The 19,386-nt window shown below is 39.8% G+C and overlaps 1 protein-coding gene and 1 long non-coding RNA gene across 2 annotated transcripts in view; one reads left to right on the top strand and one right to left on the bottom strand.

The window, feature by feature from the left end:
- Positions 1-19,386, bottom strand: part of LOC148594501 (uncharacterized) — a 427,754-nt gene that overhangs the window by 326,601 nt on the left and 81,767 nt on the right. The window lies entirely within an intron of this gene.
- Positions 1-19,386, top strand: part of LDLRAD3 (low density lipoprotein receptor class A domain containing 3) — a 96,115-nt gene that overhangs the window by 48,778 nt on the left and 27,951 nt on the right. Inside the window, exon 4 of the mRNA XM_088525762.1 lies at positions 646-780. Coding sequence (XP_088381888.1) covers positions 646-780 — 135 coding nt within the window. The remainder of the gene's footprint in view (positions 1-645; positions 781-19,386) is intronic.

The raw sequence follows: 19,386 nt of genomic DNA, 5'->3' as shown, positions 1-19,386 counted from the left end.
GTGGCAGTCAGGAAAGCTCCTACTCTGCCTGGGGCCAGAACGTGCCCAGCAAGAGGTGGAATGGAGCAGCTGCCGATCTGACAGCCCCTGCTTAGCAGCTGTGGCTTTACCTTCCTGCAAAGGCATCCATGGCCATCATGGATAGGGTTTGTATAAAACTTGACAGAGGGCTTACCCCATTTGGAACTTCAGGTCCTGTATTGGCACCTGGGCAAGAACTTTCTACAAAGCTTATTTGGGGGCTGTTCTCACCATGATGCGTGGCCGTTTTCAATCTGAACGATTGCTTGTAATAAGAGAATTTTGCTAAACTGAGGCTGCCATAATGTGATTTAGCTGTTGGGCAGTGTTATGTCTTATGTCCTGAGTGAGCAAATGATAAGCACCTAACTGTGATCCTGGTAAGAGCTCACATGTAAGTGAATAGAAGACTTGAATTAAAGGTGAGCAGACTAGAACTCTTCTAATTCTAATAAATCTTTCCTGAAGTAGGCATTCGTGCTTCCTCTGTTTAGTGAGACCACACTTGCCTGATTATTCACACACATCAGAATTGTTGAGTTGGAACCAGTTGTTATGGATTGCTTAAAGACTATTTCACTGCCTGGGAATTCTAATGAAAGTTCTCACTTTTTGTCTTTACAGCAGCAAATCCCTTGCTTTGCTCTACTGCCCGATTCCACTGTAAAAATGGTCTTTGCATTGATAAAAGCTTTGTGTGTGACAATCAGAATAATTGCCAGGACAACAGTGATGAAGAAAGCTGTGAAAGCCCTCAAGGTAGGATTGGGGTTTTATTCTGTTCTGCAACATTATACCAACTTCAATTAATGTGGAACAGGTTCAGAAGAAAATGGGATTCTTCTGGCTTACTCTGCTTTGGGTAGAACTGCTGTTTCCTAATCCTGCAAATAACACAAGTGAAACATGCAGGGTGTATGGGAGTTTTTCGTTCTGAAGGCTCAGAAGACTGCTGAGATCTCTTTCAGATTAGTACAAATGCACTTTTACAGGAAATGCTTATAATCTGTGATCCAGTGCTCACTGAAGTCACTGAGAGTCCATGAGAGATCATTTAGACCCAGAGGATCAATAATAAAATTTTATTTTGAAGTAGTTCAACAGTATGCCCATTTCCTAGATGAGTAACTCTGTTTAGATTTAATTTAGATCTTTAATGCTTGTTTACTTTCTACAAGGTAAGTTTCGCTGTAGGACAAGTCTGCAATGAAGGGATTTACTCTTACCCATCCTCAGTTTTGTATCTAAATAAAAAGGTAAGGCCAGGGAAGAATTTTTTTTACTACTGTTTTTAAATTAGTCTGTATCCAATTTTGTGAGAATTTTACAAAACAATCTATCTTTTATTTTTCTTTTTAATTTCTGTTATAACTACATTTGATGCTCCTCAGTTTTGTTTTCTATGACTTCATTCAATGGCATTCTATAAAACATGAAATACATATGAACTAAGCTTGAATGATACATGCTGGGCGTCATCTGCTAAACCTTTTTATGTCTGAGTAACTATTGAGAGATCAGAGTAGAGATGAAATGGAAAGTGCAGGGTCATTTGAAGAAGTGGTGCAGAATACTTGGGCCCATAGTGAGCAGGAAGCACAAAGAGAGAGCGTGGCATGAAAGCAGATGAAATTAGGAAAATTGAGAGTATGACTTTAATATCTGTCTGTGCTGATGATTTAGTCCATTAAAGACAAGACAATTAAAACAGTGAAAAATATTATTGATGAAACCTTGCTCCTTGATGTTAGAGGAAGAGGGAAAAACATGCAACAGCAATGCCACCAAAAATGGTATATAGTGATAAGGGTATTTGACAGTTTCTCTTCCAGGCAACTTCTCTGCTTAACCTATGAGCTCTTTCCTTTTGCTTGATATCTGAAAGTGAAGTGGGTCATCTTAGTACTTACCTGCTTGCTGGGCACTCTCTCTCATCCTTTGAAATGCCCTGTTCAAGCAGAGCCTCCAAGGGAAGTGCTTGGCCTGCTCTCTGCTTAAACTCTCTGGATGGAAGGAAAGGACTTCTGAGGGACTAAAACTTATATTATACTGCCACTGCAGTAATGCTGTCACCACTGTGCTGAGGGCTGAAGTGTTTTTCATTGTAGGCCTAAGGCAGCCTAATAAGATTAACATGTATGGTAAGGGTTTGTTGTGTGTGTGTGTGTGTTTTTTTTTTTTTTTTTTTTTTTTAAGCCTTAAACATCAGTATTCTCTTCCAAGGTTGGGATGGCTGAATCCTCTGCAGATTAATTGGCTGGATTGCCTCCAAGTTGTTTGTTGTCATGACAATCTGCTTTTGGAAGTGCCTGTCAGGCTCAGGAGAAGAAAAGAGCTGTGTTTCATGAAGCTGTAACTTTGTCTATACCTTTGCTCCTCTGGAAAAGTCAGACTAGTAAAATGGTTAAGCAAAGTAGTTCTGTCTGTTCATGAAAGAACATGAGAAAAGAAATGAGAAAAGCAATTCTCTTTCATTAGGACCCTAGTAGTAATGGCATATTAAAAAAAAAAAAAAAAAAAGTGGTTGAAAGGAAGGAAAATTGGGCCCAAAGTACAAGATTAGGAATAAAAATTTTCTGAAGTTCTAGCTCTATCTGTGTGCAATTGTGTCTGTACTTTGGCAGTTCAGAGTTTTCCCTGAATTGTCATTTCCCATCTGCAAGTGGATGATGCTTCTGTACCTGTCCTTCAAAACAAGGATTAAACAGTATAATGTGCTCAGCTTTCCCATCTGAATATAAATGAAGCTTCCCTCCTGAGTTGGCCATTATGGATATGTTGGTCCTGGCTTCCAAGGATACAAAGGACTTTGTGTTAATTGAGAATGAGAGGCTATTGAGGACAGTCCTTCATTTCCCACCAGTCTTTCTACGGCAGATCTGATTACAGACATTATGATGAGCTTCATGTTAACATAGCACCCAAGAATCTTAGACATTAAATGGAATGTAGCTGTTCTGGATACTTAGGGACAGAGCAAGGGTGGCAACCTGTTATGTATTATAAAATCAAGATAGAGTATTTTCTTTCCACTAGCCATGATATGTAAGAGCTTTAATTCTTAGTGTAATTGAGTGAAGTCTCACATACAGGATTACCCTTGTATGCTATTTTTCCCTTTGCAAAAAAAGTTGATTTAGCAAACAGTAAGCTTCTGAACCACTCCTTATCGTAGGATAGAGTCATTATTTAACAGATGGGGAAAATGAGGCACAGAGCAACTCCACAAAATGCCCCCAGAGTACCATCCTGGCAGATAAGCATAGATGAGGTCTACTCCTATCTGCTTCAGGGGAATGTTGTGAGACTTAATCAATGTTAGCAAACTGTTTTGAGATACCCTGGTAACATGTGGAATAGAAGTGTGAATTATTAATTGGTACTTTGCTGTCTTTCTGCTCTTGGGTATACTGACAATCTTTTTAAATTAACACCTCTTCCTACTCCTCCATGAACTTCAAAGGCCTCCTTTATCCTGCTGTCATTTCAGAAAAGCTCCAATAGCATATGTGTTTGCTTTGTGTCAGGTACTCCTCCATGCATAAAGATCCTTTCAATCAAGGATGGTCACTGGGCAGGTTAGGCAAACAGGAATGTAACCCCCTACTGAAAATTGTGTTGACCTGGCTTTGATATAGGAGACTTCAAAACGAGCTGTCCTTGGTGAATGATAGCTTTGCTGGGACATTGCATTTTGAGATGAACCTGAAGCTATGGATTTATGAAGTTTAATTTTGGTCATAACTAGGGGTAGAGTAGAACCATTTGAGAAGGAGAGAGGCCCCAAGACTTAGTCACAAAAGAGGGAGGAAGGTCAAACTCTTTTGAAGACAATTTCCTGCCCTTTTTTATTCCTTACCACTTGTAATGAAGTGTTGTTCACTTATATAGGCTTTCATGTTATGAGGGAGTGTCAGTTTAAAAACTTAAACCATTACAATTTAGAAGCAAGTCAAATGATTCTGCTCCCTTTCTTGACAGTAATTAGTTGTAGTTGTTGTAGCTGCCGTGATAATCCACCAAGCTGCTGCTTTAATCTCACCCCAGCTACATTTCTGTCATCTCTGTTTTCTAGCTGTAAAACAGAATGGCTGGGCTTTTCTCTTAGTCCAGAATATAGTGCCCCACTCTTAGGAGTGGGTAAAGGCTATAACTGCTTGTATTAGCCCCTATGTCTGCATGCGTGTGCCTAGTGTGAAATAGTTCTTCCTAGGGGATTTTTCTAGTTTTAACAACACTTGCAGTGATTATAATTTCTCTTCCTCCTCTATGTTTAATGTTTCTTAATTCAAGAAATTTCCTCTTCCCCATGCACTTTTCTTGTATTTCAAAATCTTTCCCCATTCCTTAGATTAACTGATGGTGATAATTGTTCAGAGCAGCTGGTGCTCTGTACTTGTCTGATCTGCCTGTTTTTTAGGAGGGGGTGGATTTCCTCCTGGTTCCACTGAATTAGAAGAGCATTCCATGTTCTTTTTCTGTCTTCCCTTCATATTTTTCAGCTAGGTGAATTTGTTCAGCTTTAGGACAGTGTTTAAGTTACACCCTTAATCGCTTTCTAGTGTTTCTTCCTTTCCATTTTCTCATCTGTTTTAGACCTTTTATTCTAGAAAGATTTAGCAGCAACAAAAGAAGTGTATTGGCTATTTTGATTCAAGCTTGTCTTTCTTTCATGGCTCTTCTTTTCTTTCCTTTAAAGTTTGCTAAATACCCTTATTAGTTTTAACCCCGTTGCCTAGGAAAGGGCTTTCTTTTTTTTTATTGCTGCAAGCCTGTATTCACTGTGACTGGTGCTGTAGAGGCCCTTGGCTTCAGTAATGTTTCTAACATTTTAGCTCTTTGGTTGTTAGTAAGCAGTGCCACTGTGGTCAAGTTACAGACCAAATGTATCACAAGGAGGCCTGAAAGTGATTCCTGCCCTACTTTTCTGCAGTATTCTGTGATATCCAATGTTGCACGTGTGGATACCTGCCTGCCTTTCTCCCCAAGTGGCTTATTTTTTTAATGGAATTTGAATTAGAGTTTTGATATTACCCAAAATTCTAAAACACACTTAGAAGCATACACGACTGACAAAAAAAACTGTTCTTTCTTCTGTGGCATATATAAATTGCTGATATAAAAATTGGCAGCATTTTGTGCATTGAAAATTCTGGCGCTGTGTCAAACAAGTCAAGTCAGCTCCAAATTTTCATTTATTAAAATTGATTGTTAAGTGATAAATTCTACTGTAATCTTTAAGTCCCGTTGCTGATGCTTGCATGCACATTTGGGTGGGGTTTGCATCATCAACCCGTTGCTGGTGTTTGTATAACACAAAGTGGGTTTTAAAATGGACAGCCAAATGCAATAGACATACTCCGAATTTGCAATGAAATAACATAATACCTAAGTAAAACATAAATAGCTCCTAGAAAATCCCACTCCATGTGGTGCTTGTAACCAGCCCTTTGCATGTGTCAAGCTGAATTCCTGCACTCCCAAATGCTGTGGTATCACTTAGACAACCAAAGCCTCATAGTCTGATTCTGGCTGCCCCCATTTCCTTTTACTGAGTCTCTTTGACTCATTATTTACACAGCTTGTAAACTGAAGCTTAGCTTGTAATTGCTGTATATAAGCGTGGCCCAAATTTAGCCCACAGCTGGAATTTAACACTCAGAGGCAGACTAAATAGAAGCAGGAACTTAAGAGTGGATACAAATAAAATGTCACCGAATGTTTTACTAAGTAAGGCTATGCCTGAGCATATTTAGCAGTCTGAAATTTCTGATTTATAACACTTACATGAAGGTAATTGTCATCTATGAATTCTTTCTTTCTTCCATTCTCTGATAAATTCTGGCTTCCTGTTCTTTATCCCTTTTTATTCCTCCAAAGATGATTTATTTGGGGTGGTATTTACCACGTGATTCATCTGGGTGGAGTTATGGTGAGCTACAGGAAGCAAATGTTAGTACTAGAAGGTATTTCAGATGACTGATAAGTTCATCTGTGAATTGATTTCAACAGCATGTGGATGCTGGATCCTCCCACCTTCCATGCTGGTCTGTAGTTTGATCATTCATTATAAATGGTACCGGATTTGGAGTTCTCTATGAGAAGAGTGTTAACTTCTGAGTGGGATTGTGAGAAGAATTCTTCCTTTATTGTCTGTAGAGACCTTGCAATTATAGTAGTGTAAAATAGTTCTGTGGCTATCCAGGAGAATGTGGAGGAGTGGGAGAAGTTACTGCTGAGATGCTTTGTCTTGCAGTTTTCTTTTCTGCACAATCGGAGATGCGAATGTTTTCTTGCGGAATGTATGCGCCCTTGGTGTGGGTCAGTAGGCTGCTTCTGTGAGTACTCTGGCCTAGCATTTTAGCAGACTAATAATAAATGCAATGCCAAAATGTTACACCACCACTGTGTGTGTTTAGGAGAAAAGCTGCTTTCTGACTATAGTGTGGAGATGTGTAATTAGTGACTTCAGGTCTTCAAAGAGAACAACCTCTTACTGCAAAGGGTGTTTGTAGATCTAGGAGGTATCCACCCTCCTTACCTTATATTGCCTGTATAGTCCAACTTAAGGAAAAATCTGTTTCCTGACCCTGAGTAACACTCAGACAAGGTTCCGTGTTACTCAAGGATCACCATGCTTACCAACAGGATTTTGATTTTTTTTTTTTTTTTTTTTTTTTTGGTTTAAGGGTGGGAGGAGTAGGGGAGGAGAAGAAATCAGATTCCTTAAATGTAGTACAGAAAAGGTGCTGGTTCTGTTTATATTATGCTTGTTCTGTAAATATATACCACTTCAGGATGTGGATGTAGATGTAGATGTATGTATTTCTTGCTCTAAATAATAGCATTCTTGCAGGCGTGCATTGCTGAAGTTCTGCTGTAATCTGGTGCCTGATTTATGTAGCTGGGGCTGAAATTACTCTTCTCAAGATAGTTAGAAAAAAAAACAGTCTGTGCAAGTAGTAACCATGTACCAGCTACTTTATTTTCAGGCAATGGCTGATTAGGAAGCCCAGGAATTGAATTTGTAAATGACTTTTTTTTTTTTTTTTTTTTTTTTTTTTAACACCCGTGCTGAAATGAAATATGAACTCTTAACAACTTTGATATTTTTACCTTCACTCTGTGACATTTATGCCTAATTAACAGTTCTAGAAAAAGATGGTGATATGAGTATCCAGTTCCTTTGCACATGCTTCAAAACTTGAAAACCAGGTGATAAAATGTCAAGCTAGGGGAAAACAAATCTAGAATAAAGGAGATTTCCATTGTTCTTGAAGTTAATTAAGCTCTCTCTTGAGCTTTCATTAGTAAAAACAATTCCTTTCAAATAGTTTTTCCATGAGTGGGGTTGGAGTATACCATGTGCCTGGAAGTGTTCAGCAGTGTACTGGCTGCTGAACTGCATTAACTTTCCTTAAGTGTCAGTGTCATCTAGTCGTGTAGATGGCTTCTGCTGCAGAGCAGTAGCTGTGAGCCCTTGCTCTTTTAATGGAGAGAATGCAAATAAAAGGCACATGTGGTAGCTTGTTGTTTTAAAAAAAAATCTGCATAAAGTTACCAAGTAGTCATTGTTCTACAATTAATGGAGAAAATTATTACAGTATTTATATTTAAAATGTAGTTTTAACAGTGCACTAATGATGCCAGCAAAAAGCCTTTTCAGTGCCTTTGCACATCCTTGTCTGGAGCATTCTTCTGTCTATAGCAAATAGAAATATTTTCCTTAAGTGAACAGCTGGGGAAGTTAGTACTCTGAAAAGTTTGAGGAGAGACTTAAGCAGAGCGTACAAGAGTTTGTTTTCTTGCTCTCCAGAATTTGTTGTTCTTTTTGTTCAGTTACTAAATAGATCACTTTTGCTGATGTATTTGCAGGTGGCTTCTACCTATGTGATCAGGAGAAAAATATCCTAGAATCCTGATTTTGTTGTTGTTGCTCAGTTTTGTTCTTGCTCTGCCCTTGCCCACAGCTGCCAGCAGTGAAGTCAGCAGAAGTGGCTCTGAAAATGTCAGATTGCAGCACTGTCCTCGTCTGAAACTAGTTTTGCACATGGTTATAGCCAAAGATGTGAAAAAATACAGATTTTTGTGAGAATAAGTTTTTTTTTTCCATGTGTGCTCTCCATCTGCTGTTTTTGCTTATTACTCAAACGTACAGCCACAAGCAAAGCCACCACAACCAACTGTAGAGGTTGGTGTCTGTTCTCAGGTGCTGTAGCAGCTTAATACAAAATCAGTTATATAATTCACTTAAATCAGCATGGTGTCTGTGCAGACACTTTGCTAGAGCAACATTATCAAGGTCTGCTGGAAAGTTTTACTGACATCTGCTCAACAAGAATAAATGCCAGGACTCTAGATCAGCCAGATGTCAGTGTAGGTAGAAACTCTGCTGGTGCATTGCAGTTGCCTCCTTGGAGAGCAGTTAGAAATGCAGAATTGCCTTCAGGACTATAGAGACCCCAGATGTGTGGGACCTTCATGAAGTCTGGGCAGTTTGTTCCAGTTTTCTGGGAAGTCCGTGCTCAGAGTAATTCAGTTTCTTTTTTTTCTCAGAGCGGCATCACTTAGCTTGCATGGCCCCAATCCTATTTTGTCTAACAGAAAGTGTAATTTTGTGTCTTTTAAGTGAAGTGCGATTGTGGGAAATTTAGTGAGGGGTGGAGAGGAGTGTCCCACTGCTCTGGTGGGTATTAACACAGAAGTATTGCTGCTAGACCTCAGTTATGTCTTCATGCCCCCTCCTTGTTCCAAATGCGGATTCCCGACAGGTCAGCAGGAGCAGTAGCTTTCCACATCTGAAGCAAGTGCTGTTTGTCTGTTTATTGCAGGTTAGACTTAAGCTACTCTACCAGTGTGCTGGATTCACTGCGAACTCAAGTTACTTGAGGGTGATTTTTAAAACTGGAGCACACAGCCAGCCAAGGCTTCAAATAAAAGTATTTCATACTGCCTGATCTTAAACTAGCAAAATAAAACTTGATAGGCCAATGGATTACCATCATGGCGAGGCTATTGAATTCTTAACTGTCCCTTCTTTGCTGCTTTTGCATTCAAATTAGTGTTTCTGAGTCTGATCAACCTTCTTTTGGAAAGCTGGATACCACAGTAGCCTACTGAAAGTTGTGAGAGAGAGAGAGATAGAGAGAGAGAGAGAGAGAGAGAGAGAGAGAGAGAGAGACACATCACATTATTTTTTTAGTCTATTGCTGTTCCCTGGCCTTGCCTGACTAAAATGTTTCCCATCTCCCATTACCAGATATTCTGTGCTAATTTGCTGTAAAGGATTGTGTTTAAAAATACATATTTATAAGGGATGTTAAAAACATAAAGCAATTATATGATTTTCAATTAAATAAACATCAATATGCAATGGGAATTAGAAGCTGAGTAATTAATTTTCCATTTATTTGCAATATAGAGTCTATGCAAATGGTAAAACCTGGAGAACAAGCAGGGGGAGGAGTGTGGAGGATACATTCAGGAAGTGCTGTAGTGTTTTCTCCTAAACTACCTCCTAATGTTTGCATTCAAATTCAGTTCAAATGTCAAAGCAGATGGAGGAGTTTATGGAAAGTAGCAGTCCGGTGAATAGAAAGCCTTGGGAATAGAAGTCTTGTTCATACATGCGCGCGCACACACACACACACACACACACACACACAGAGTTCATACACCTAAGTAGCCTTTCTGCTAAGGTAGCTAAAGGACTGGAAAATGGGGAACATGTTCTCATGTTATGAGCACAGAACTACCAGCACTTTGAGCCGCCTGGATTCTTTCTGCTACTGACATGATAAATGACCTTGGCATTTTCAGGTAACCTCTGTCATATATGCCTTATCTCTACTTTGCAGGCAAAGAATGCCAAACTGCTTACATTCAAAGGATTTGTGAAGGTTTATAAAGAAATTTGAGGAAAATAAATGTCAAGAACTATTTCCAAGTATTATCTGTCAGCTGAAGTGCACCTGCCAGTTGCTGTGAGGCTGGGCATTGGTGTTGAATTGCATCTTCATCTTTTATAGTAATGCTAGGATTCGAAGCAGAAGTTTTTAGCGCTTGTTCCATACCTTATCTTGCACTTATTCCAATGCTGCTGTTACACTGTATTAATAGTACAGGAGTTGCCAGCTAGGTCTTAAGTTGAAATGACTTGGGGGACCTGGTATTTTTGTTAAGCAGCTAGAAAGTGTGTTACACTGTACTAAAAACTGTTAGAACAGAACAAATTAGGGGGCAAAAGGAAACATGAACTAAGTGCTGAACAAGTAGCAAACACTAACCTCATTTCAATAATGGCTGTCCAGGAAAAGAAAATATTGCAGACTTCTTGAGATGAGCTTCTCTGTGGCAAATGGTTCTCACAACTTACCTTCTACAAGAGAAGATTTCTGATTTGCCATCTACATGGCAAGATCTGAAGCCAAGAGTTTTCTTCAAGAGGGCCTTGCTTAATTTAAATCTGACTGTTATCAGTTAGTTTTGAAGTCCTTGTTAACTGGAGCCTTGCTGACTAGTTTGGAAAGAGGTAGTTTAGACTGGACTTGAGGGAAAGGGACCATTGCATGCAATTAAATGGGAAGCTCCATGAGTATTTTGGCACTGATGCTTGTAAGATTCCATAACTAGGGGTATTATTTGGGAAAGAGGATCTAACTTAAGTGACTAACTTGCCATAGAATTTTCCCATTTCACACTCTTAAGTAGAAGCAGAAAACAGTAAATTTGTGACTTGAAGAAAACAGTGCTGTGGAGGAGTAGGTCATATCCTTGTTTAATGGCTGGAGGAGCATGATCAACCAAGGAAAGGCAGGAGAATGAAAAGACCATATGCTCTATTCAAAAGTTAGAAAATTGCAAGCTGAAGTTTTTGCTTCTTCTGGCTTGCTATTAAAGCCAACTTTGTCTGGCCTGAATGGAACAGATATGTTGGTGATTTGTTGGATGCAGGGGACCTTAAGAAGTAGGTTTCACCCATTTCATGAATAAGACACAGTAGCAGAGTGTGGAGTCTAGCTTTCAAATGTGTCTAGTTCTGTGTTTCCTTAGCGAGGGTGTAGATCTTAGGTAGTAGCTTAAGCCAGGGTTCTAGCTGCTGTTTTTTATTTTATGTAAGAACTTCTCATCTCTAGTCTAGTTTTTTTAGTGTGTGGAAGACAGTTCGTGTGTTCTGCTGTTTAGCTTGTACCATGAGTTTTGTCATGGTTCCATACATGCATACATGAGTTACATCATGGTTTACAGTCCCCAGGTGAACATTTCATTCTTCCCGTTGAACTTGCAACACAAATGTGATTGAAGAAGTGGCTTGTGCAAATGCTGAATGATTCAATCTTCCCTGTCTTCCAGCCTGCTCTTTTCACCACCTCTTGATATATAGCTCCCTGAGAGCTGATGATTTGTCAGTGACAGTATGAGATTTCCTTCTAGTTATGACTGTTAATTACAACAAAACATCCAGAGAGTTTTCCTGGCCAAGCTGGATGTAATTCAAGGGAGGATGCATGAGGGATCTCTGACTGACACAGAAGTTTTATCACAAGCTTCGTACTGGGAGAAGAATGTGGTACAATGCCTTTGCAAGCTGTATTGATCATTTGAGATGGAAACCAAAATGTGGAAAACAATGTGAAATGAGTTAACTTCCTAATAATGAATGTCCCAGGAAGATACAGAAAGGCTTTCAGTCTGCGACATTCTTCCGTACCTGTGCATTGGTAGTGTGCTCCTCCTTCCCAGAAAGCCTAGTGTAAGCATGGAGTAGAAAATATTGTGAAGGTAAAACAATGAAGGCAGGAGTTTGGGAATGTGTTCAGTATGTTACAGTTACATAGCCTGTCAGTTTTGGTATCATGTTAGATTTTTGTTTATTCCCTCCAATCCCCCACTAGAAAATATTTATTTTTAATTGTTCTCTTTTTGGAATAAATCTTGAAGTTTCCTATTTGTACAGAAATTAAGTCAAATTTGTGCCTTTCTCTGTTGATGTGGGTTGTTGTTTGTTGTTGTTGTTTGTTTGTTTGTTTGTTTGTTTTTTCCCCACCTATTTATTTCTGGATTTTTTTTGTTGAACTATCTCCAGACTTTAATCACCTGCCTACAGTTAAAATATGACAATTATATTTTCCTAAAAGTAAAGCTCTCCTATTGGGTCATTGTTCTTAGTGTCATCCTGGAGGGTCAGGAGCTAGCCTAGATCTAAGAAAAACCTCCCAAAACAACAACAATAAAAATGCACATAGAAGAAATCTTCAGTCTTCTCATCAAAAAGATTAGCAGTTCCCTGATAAGGACCACATTTCTCTAGTATGAATGCCAGATAGTAGCCTCTTAAGAGAAGAGTTGGCAATATTCATAGCAACTGTGCATTCATCTTACTATGATTTCAGCAGAGGTTCCATATTACAAGCTTAATGTTGTCTGCAAATGCTAATCAGAGAATAGGAGTCAGCTTCTGACCCAGCTGTGCTAAAGCTGTTATAGCAGGAATTTCCTTTCTGCCTGTTTTACCACATGATTTGTGCATCTTATGATGTTTTATTGCCTTGATTTACAGTGTATGTCATGAGTTTCTCTGACACTGCTGGCAATTCCACACATATGGTTTGCTAGGTGGGGGCAGTCCCCTGATGCTTTTGACATTAAGGCTGTGCTTTGGCAACAATATTTTCCTGTAGGACACCAAAACTAATATGTTCAGTGGAAGGGGGAGCCTTGAAAGAAGTTACTACATTAAACATCTGTTAAAGGAGGAAGTTTCCATAGGAAGTTTTAATAATCCATTTCTTGAGTGTAAGCTAGGAGCAATTGTTTGGAAAGCCCCCTGCCACACACAGCACCTGGCAGTCAGCGAAGCCGTTGGTCTGCAAAGCAGGAATAGTGCTAAAGCTGCCCACTTGTGTTTTGGGGGTGGGGAGGTGGGAGCTGCAGCTGGCCAAAAGGTAGGCTTTCACTCGCAATCATTCTCCTCGTTGTTCAGTGTTGTAAAACCCCCAAAAGAGGTTTCTGAGAGAAGCCTCTCCAAAACTGTTAATATTGATGATAGTTGCCTCTGGATTTGCAATCCCAGCATACTCTGTCTCCTCCCGTGATACTGTATGTGTAGACTTCTCTAGGTCTTTGTTTTATTTATTTTTTTTCTCCTCCTCCCCCTTTCATCCATTCTTCCCTTCTACTCTCTCTCTGCAGCGAGAGAGACGGGAAAATGACACACAGGCCGCATATCTCTCACCTGTATGTAGTGACAGCTGTGGTTGTCACAAATGGAAAGCCCAAAACTGTGATGGCATTTATTTTCTCAAAGTGCCTATTCAAAAGGTAAAAATAATGTCAACATATAGTAGGTTTTTCTACCCCAAGGTACACTTCAAAATATCACCTTTTTGTCTCAAACAAATAATTTTTAAGGAAGTAAATAATGAAGCATTAAAGAAAAAATCAGGCATGCAAAATTACTCTGCTTGTGAAAACACTGACTTGTGCAGGAATTGCATGGACTTTTGTTTCAGTTCCCTCTTTGTAAGGGACTTCAAAGTTGATCTCTACTGCCTGGCAATTCAGTTAGCTGTGTTTTATTCAGTGTAAATTGAGGCCTCAGGTAATGAAGTTTTCATTACATTTCCTGTAAGATTGTTCTACCTGCTAATAACAGTTCTTGCAATTGGTTTTCCAGTTCTGGCGTCACCTCATTTCTCCCTGCTCTAAAGCTATAAAAGTCTGACTATATTCCCCACTTGGTCTCTGTTTTTTCTACAGACATGTAGTACAGCTCCTTTATCATGGACATAGAATGTCTTTAACATTTACTTTGCCTTTCTGTTGTGTATGCTGAAGGAACTTACTGATTATTTGGTTCCAGAAAAATCAAAAAAGAGAGTAGATTTATCTGACCACTTGTGGACTAAGACTGATGAGATTAAAAGGAGCTCTGTAATGCACTACTCTGCTTCCGCTGTTTCTGTAATCCATACTGTGAACGTGTCCTGCATTTAATGAACACTTCCTTCTCTGTGCGTTTTTTATGAAGATCTCATGGACCAGTTATTGAGAGTTTTTGCTGTCCTGAGATGTGGTTACATGCTGAGTATATTTTCCAGGTTCTTAATTTACCAGTGGTGAGCTCAAGGTAACTTCAGGCCCATTCAGCCGTTAGGAATCCATTAAAATACTTCTTAGGGCTGCATCTTTTGACACAAGAGTTTATTATTAACATTTGTGTGTAGTTCAAGCTGTCTGTTTCTGTCCTTTGCATTTTTATTTGTTTTTCACACAAGCTTTCTGTGTTGGTATAGGCTTCATCTCAGAAGCATCCAGGAGAGAAGCAAATGTTATGACGTTTATCATTTTATTATACTGTATACTTTTTTTGATCTCCCGAACCTAACACAATGTTCAAATAAGGATTCTTTTCATTTCTGTTTCATTTCATTTCATCAACAGAAACAACTTAGGTTGCTTCTCGGAGTCAGTGACTGATAAATCATAGGAGTTGGTCCTTAGGCCAGTAGAGTTTATTACCCATTTCTATTTTTGCTAAATCTCATTTTCAAAACCCTTGTTGTATAACTTACGTTTAGTGTTGCAGGATTCACCTGTATCTAGCGGTTGTGGAGAAGAGCTTTGCATGGGGTTCCCCTCATGCTTCTGCCTCCTCTTGGGTGGCAGCCCTCGGGCTGCAGCCCTGGCTCTTGCCCAAGCGGGCAGCCACCTGCCCAGAGCAGAGCCGGCCACAAGCAGGATACCCTCCACCTGCCGCTCACCTGCTGCAGGACAGAGGCAATTGAAGCAAAAAGTCTGGAAAGAGCTCAGGGACAAGGTGAGCACTGCCCCTTGCTGCCCCATGACAGGCTCCAAAGGCACTGGCCAGGGGTCAGAGCCCTTGTGCGCAGAGCCCAGCCTGAGGGCAGGTGCCTCTTTTTCTATGGGCCAAACACAAGTCGCTCTGCTGCTGCTCAGCGACTTCCTTGCAGTACTTATTTTCTTAGGCACTTTCAAGCTGTGGGAGAATGATATGAGGAAGAAGAAATGTGTTTTACTTGCCAGATATTCATGAAATGACCGAAAAAGAGGTCTAGTTAGGAGATCTTCTTTGGAGGGTGGAAGTAGAGCAATATTTGTGTGTGTGTATGTATGAAATTTTTTAAACTCTTTTAAAACTGCACCTATCTCAGCCTACAAGGTACTTAAACCTACTTATCCATTTCAAAACTGTATATTATTAACATCATCTTTATAAAAATGCATATTGAAAAAGGCAGTATAGCTTGAGTAATGCTGTAATTCAGCAACATTATTTATACTGCTTTCTCCAGTGGCTCCTTTTGCAGGGCTCTTTATGCATAGCTTCAAAGTATTTTTACTGCCCAAGAACAATGTTAAGTAATTTAATTAGCTTGGAGCATGTCCTGAGTCTTTTTGTGCTTTATTATTTTTAACGATCCTTTCAGTGGTGAGACTTCAAAGTGATTTTTGCAGCCCCCTGACTGTGCAAATGGACTGACCTATGCTCTAGAATTGTATAAGCTACCCACTGATTTTTTTCTTTTTTCTCTTTCAGAACTTCTCATCAGATCTGTTTTCTGTAGATAAACCCACAAGCCAGATTTAAAAAAATATTTGAGAATGTTAAGAGGGTTGGTGCCACACTGAGTCTTTTATAGGTATAGGTTAATGTGCTGAGTATGTTCCATTTGTGTTTGGCCTGCAGAAAAAGTGCCACCTGCCCTCAGGCTGGGCTCTGGGCATGAGGACTTCAGTCTCTGGCCAGTGCCTTCGAAGCCTGTTGTGGGGCAGCAGAAGAGAAGTGCCCACCTCTTCCCTGAGCTCTTTCCAGACTTCTCAGCATTTTTTGCTTCACCTGAATGCAATTGGTGGACTGAAGCTGTTGATGGACTTTAAGATTTTATAAATGTATTGTTACCATAGTAGAGCATCAAGCAGCAACTTCTAAATCTGTAAATACGTAGGTATCATAACTTGTAAGAGGGAGTTCTGTTGGGTCAGCTGGGCCAAAATACTGAAGTTGGTGAGTTTCTCTTTTTCTTTCCTTCCCTCAAGCATTTCTCTCAGGACTTCCAGTTTCTGCAGCTGCTTGTTGAAAGGTGTTTATTCTCTCAGTCATTCATTGCTGAGTCTTGCATTCATTCCCTGGTATGAATGAACCAATCTTGCTTTTCCACTGCACTTTTCAGTGAAAAGCCTTTCATTTGCCCTTCAAGTAGAGCGTCTTAAGTACAGGCAGTTGTTAGGTGGCCTTCATTTGCTGAATCGGGGGGCCTCTGGTGAAATAAGAGAATACTTTAGCTATGGAAGAGCACAAAAAGGAGAGATTATTGCTTGTATTTGTAATTCTGAAGGCTGACTGTTCTGTACTTTCTCTCTTTAATTAGGGAAAATAGTCTGGTATCCTCACACCAACTCATTCAGCAGTTTCTGATGAATCGGAAATGTATTAGGCAGGGTGTTTCTGGGCTGCTGCTTCTGAGAGCCTTACAAGATGATGGTTTGGAGTGGCCTTCTTGGTAGCGATCCTCAGTCGCTTTGGTGGTAGATGGTCTTTGGGAAAAATGCTGTTTAGTTGGTGTGGTTTTTGTTATGTTGTGGAGAAGTGACAGTGGAAATGGGAAAAGGAGACTTAGGTAGGAGATATAAGCCTTTCCTGCTACAGCAGCTAAGGAAGGGGAGTGGAGGACTTTAGGGGCCATTCTGTGCCCACTAAGTCATGAGGAGTGTATGCATGCAGTGAGTGAATACACTGCAGAGGACAGTATCACTTTGCCTTTTTTCTTCTCCATTTTATACTGTACCTTAGCTATGTGTTCTGTCAGCCCTGGAGAAAACCACCTACTTGTCTTGTTTCACTTGCTTAGCTAAGCTTAAGAACATTCATTTCTCTCAAGGATTGAACCTATCTGTCACTTAAAAGCATTTACTGTTATGAATTACAGTGTCACTCTTGTGCAGGCCTGAGGTGTGCTTTAAATGAATCAGGAGGTTGGCTCATTGCCAGTGTTGTCCCTCTTGCCCTCTTTTCAGCCAAGCAGAAGTCCCTAGAGTAAACTCTTAAGTACTTGTTCCTGTAGGATATAGTAATCCTTCCCACTATACATAGTAATATTACTATACATTGCAATGAATACACCTTATCTCTGCATCTTCTACTGTTGCATGCATGTACTTGCATGTTCAAAATGAGTATTTCATGCAGATTTCCAAAGCTCAGGTTTGCTCATTTGGTGTTCAGATGGGTAGTTTCACCAAGTGCATTATATCTCCATTTTTTTACCTTTAAAAATAGCATAGCCCAATTAAAATATTTTGCTAAAAAAAAGTTTGTTCGGAGAAGTCCAGAACTAAGTGAGAGTCCTAGCTCATACAAAGAAAAATTGCTTTGCTTTCAATGAATGATCTGTGATGTGGTAGTTTTGTTTTTACGTAGCTTTGCGTAAGAGTTGCATTGAGGATGGTAGGCAGCAAGCAAAGGAAAATAGCATTTTTCACAGAAGTCGAATTTAAAAAAAAAAAGCTAACTGCAAATCAGGTGCTGAAACCTGAAATAGAGGACCTTTAGTTCAGTCAGGACCTTGTGTCTTCTGAGATGAAGCCTTGAACTTTGCAGAATCTCCTAGTCAGATGGTGACACTCTGCTCCTGATAGCAGGCACTTAACTTGTGAGTTTGTATTTCTACTCTTTGTAGGATCATAATTTTCTTTTTCTTCCTTCTTCATGTGTGCGTACACACACACACATGTACACACACACATGTACACACACACACACACACACACACACACACCCCCCCTCTCGGGAAAGTCATTTTTTGCGCTCACCCTGTGTTTGGCTCAGGATACCTGATGAGCTTATAGCCTGAGAATAAAACAGCTGTAGCCTTTGGATTCACAAGTACTATCAACACAACACGTCCGTTAAAGTGTTTGATTACTTGAGACATATGTTTCAAAACATTAAAGCTTAAATAATTAGAAGGCTAAAGCAATAAAATTCTGCAGATACGCTTCATTTTTCATAATGTACTTTTTTTTTTCTTTTTCAAGGACAGACAATAAGCTTGAATTCAAAAGTAATTAGACCTGCAATCCAAACAAGACAAACCTCGCAATTTAGTGCTAATGCAGGCTTTTTTCTCCAGTTTGGAAATGGTGGTTGCCCATTCACATGCACACAAGTATGCACATCATTAGCACTGACAAGGAGCTGACCATTAACTTTGAAGTTCTTGGTTTCTAGGAGTTTATCTCACAACTCTTATTATGTAAATTGTTGTTGTTGTTGTTTTTTTAGCTGGAGCAGTTGCCATGAGAATAAGTCTGTCTACAGCACTGCATGGAATGCATTCTGCAAAAGCTAGGCAGAACTATATGTTCTGCTGAAAGAGAGTCATGTTGCTTTGATTTATAATTAATCTTTAAGACATTAAAGCACCTTGACAGTATAAAACAAACACATCTATCTGACTGCCAGCATTGTTTGCCTGATGAGGCATTGTCCTACATTGCGCTGTGTGTGCTGCACTGTGACTTGGTGGATTACCGCTCTGTAATTGCGGGCTCTCCTAAAGAAATGGTGTTTTGTATAAGGCTATGCTTCTCTTGAAAATATGTAGAAAAAATATGCTTAAAGAACCTAATCCCTAATTCTCTCCAGCATACTTAATACCTGTTGGGACCTTCATGAGAGCAGGCAGCAGAAGGCAGCTCTGCGCTCATTACCGAGCTGGGCTGAAGCAGTCAAGGACATGAGTGCCACAGCTCTGGCCAGGCTCGCTAAGGCTGCCATGGGCTGGGCCTGTCTGTAGGACACAGGCCTACCTGGGGGCCCCTGGGGTTTTTTGATGTAGAACAGTGCAGTTTTACAAAGCTGAAATGTATGGTTGCATACTGTCAAAAATACTTTATTTTTCTTCCTCTTAGCTGGGTTTGTGGATGCTATGAAATGCCTTTGGAGATAATGTACACAGACTTGTCCATCCTTTTGTGAAAGTATATTCCTTGAAGCTTTTCACAATGGAGTTGGTTTTGCCTTGAAAAACAACCGCTTCAGGCATCTTCGTAAATAAAAATTGATCTAGGTATTTCTTAGACCTTAAAATTAGAAGCTTCACACTAGAATATTGAAGTTCTGTATGATGTGCTATGATGATGACCATGTGGTCCCTATTCAAAGAGGAGTAAAATGTCTTGAGCCACTGTTGAATATGTTTGTGTCTATTTGGGCAACTTTTATGCTCCCATAGTAGAGATAAAGCAGACAAGCCTGAGCTTTTCTAGGGTGTTAGTGACACTGTATGGAATTATCAGTCTGTAGTAGATTCTTGCCATGCGAGGGTTAATATTTGTAGTTTC

This window comes from Tinamus guttatus, unplaced genomic scaffold (genome assembly GCF_059628265.1).
Source record: "Tinamus guttatus ecotype Peru unplaced genomic scaffold, ASM5962826v1 Tinamus_guttatus_pri_ptg000240l, whole genome shotgun sequence".
NCBI classification, from domain to species: domain Eukaryota; kingdom Metazoa; phylum Chordata; class Aves; order Tinamiformes; family Tinamidae; genus Tinamus; species Tinamus guttatus.
This window is presented reverse-complemented; position numbering and strand designations above follow the sequence as displayed.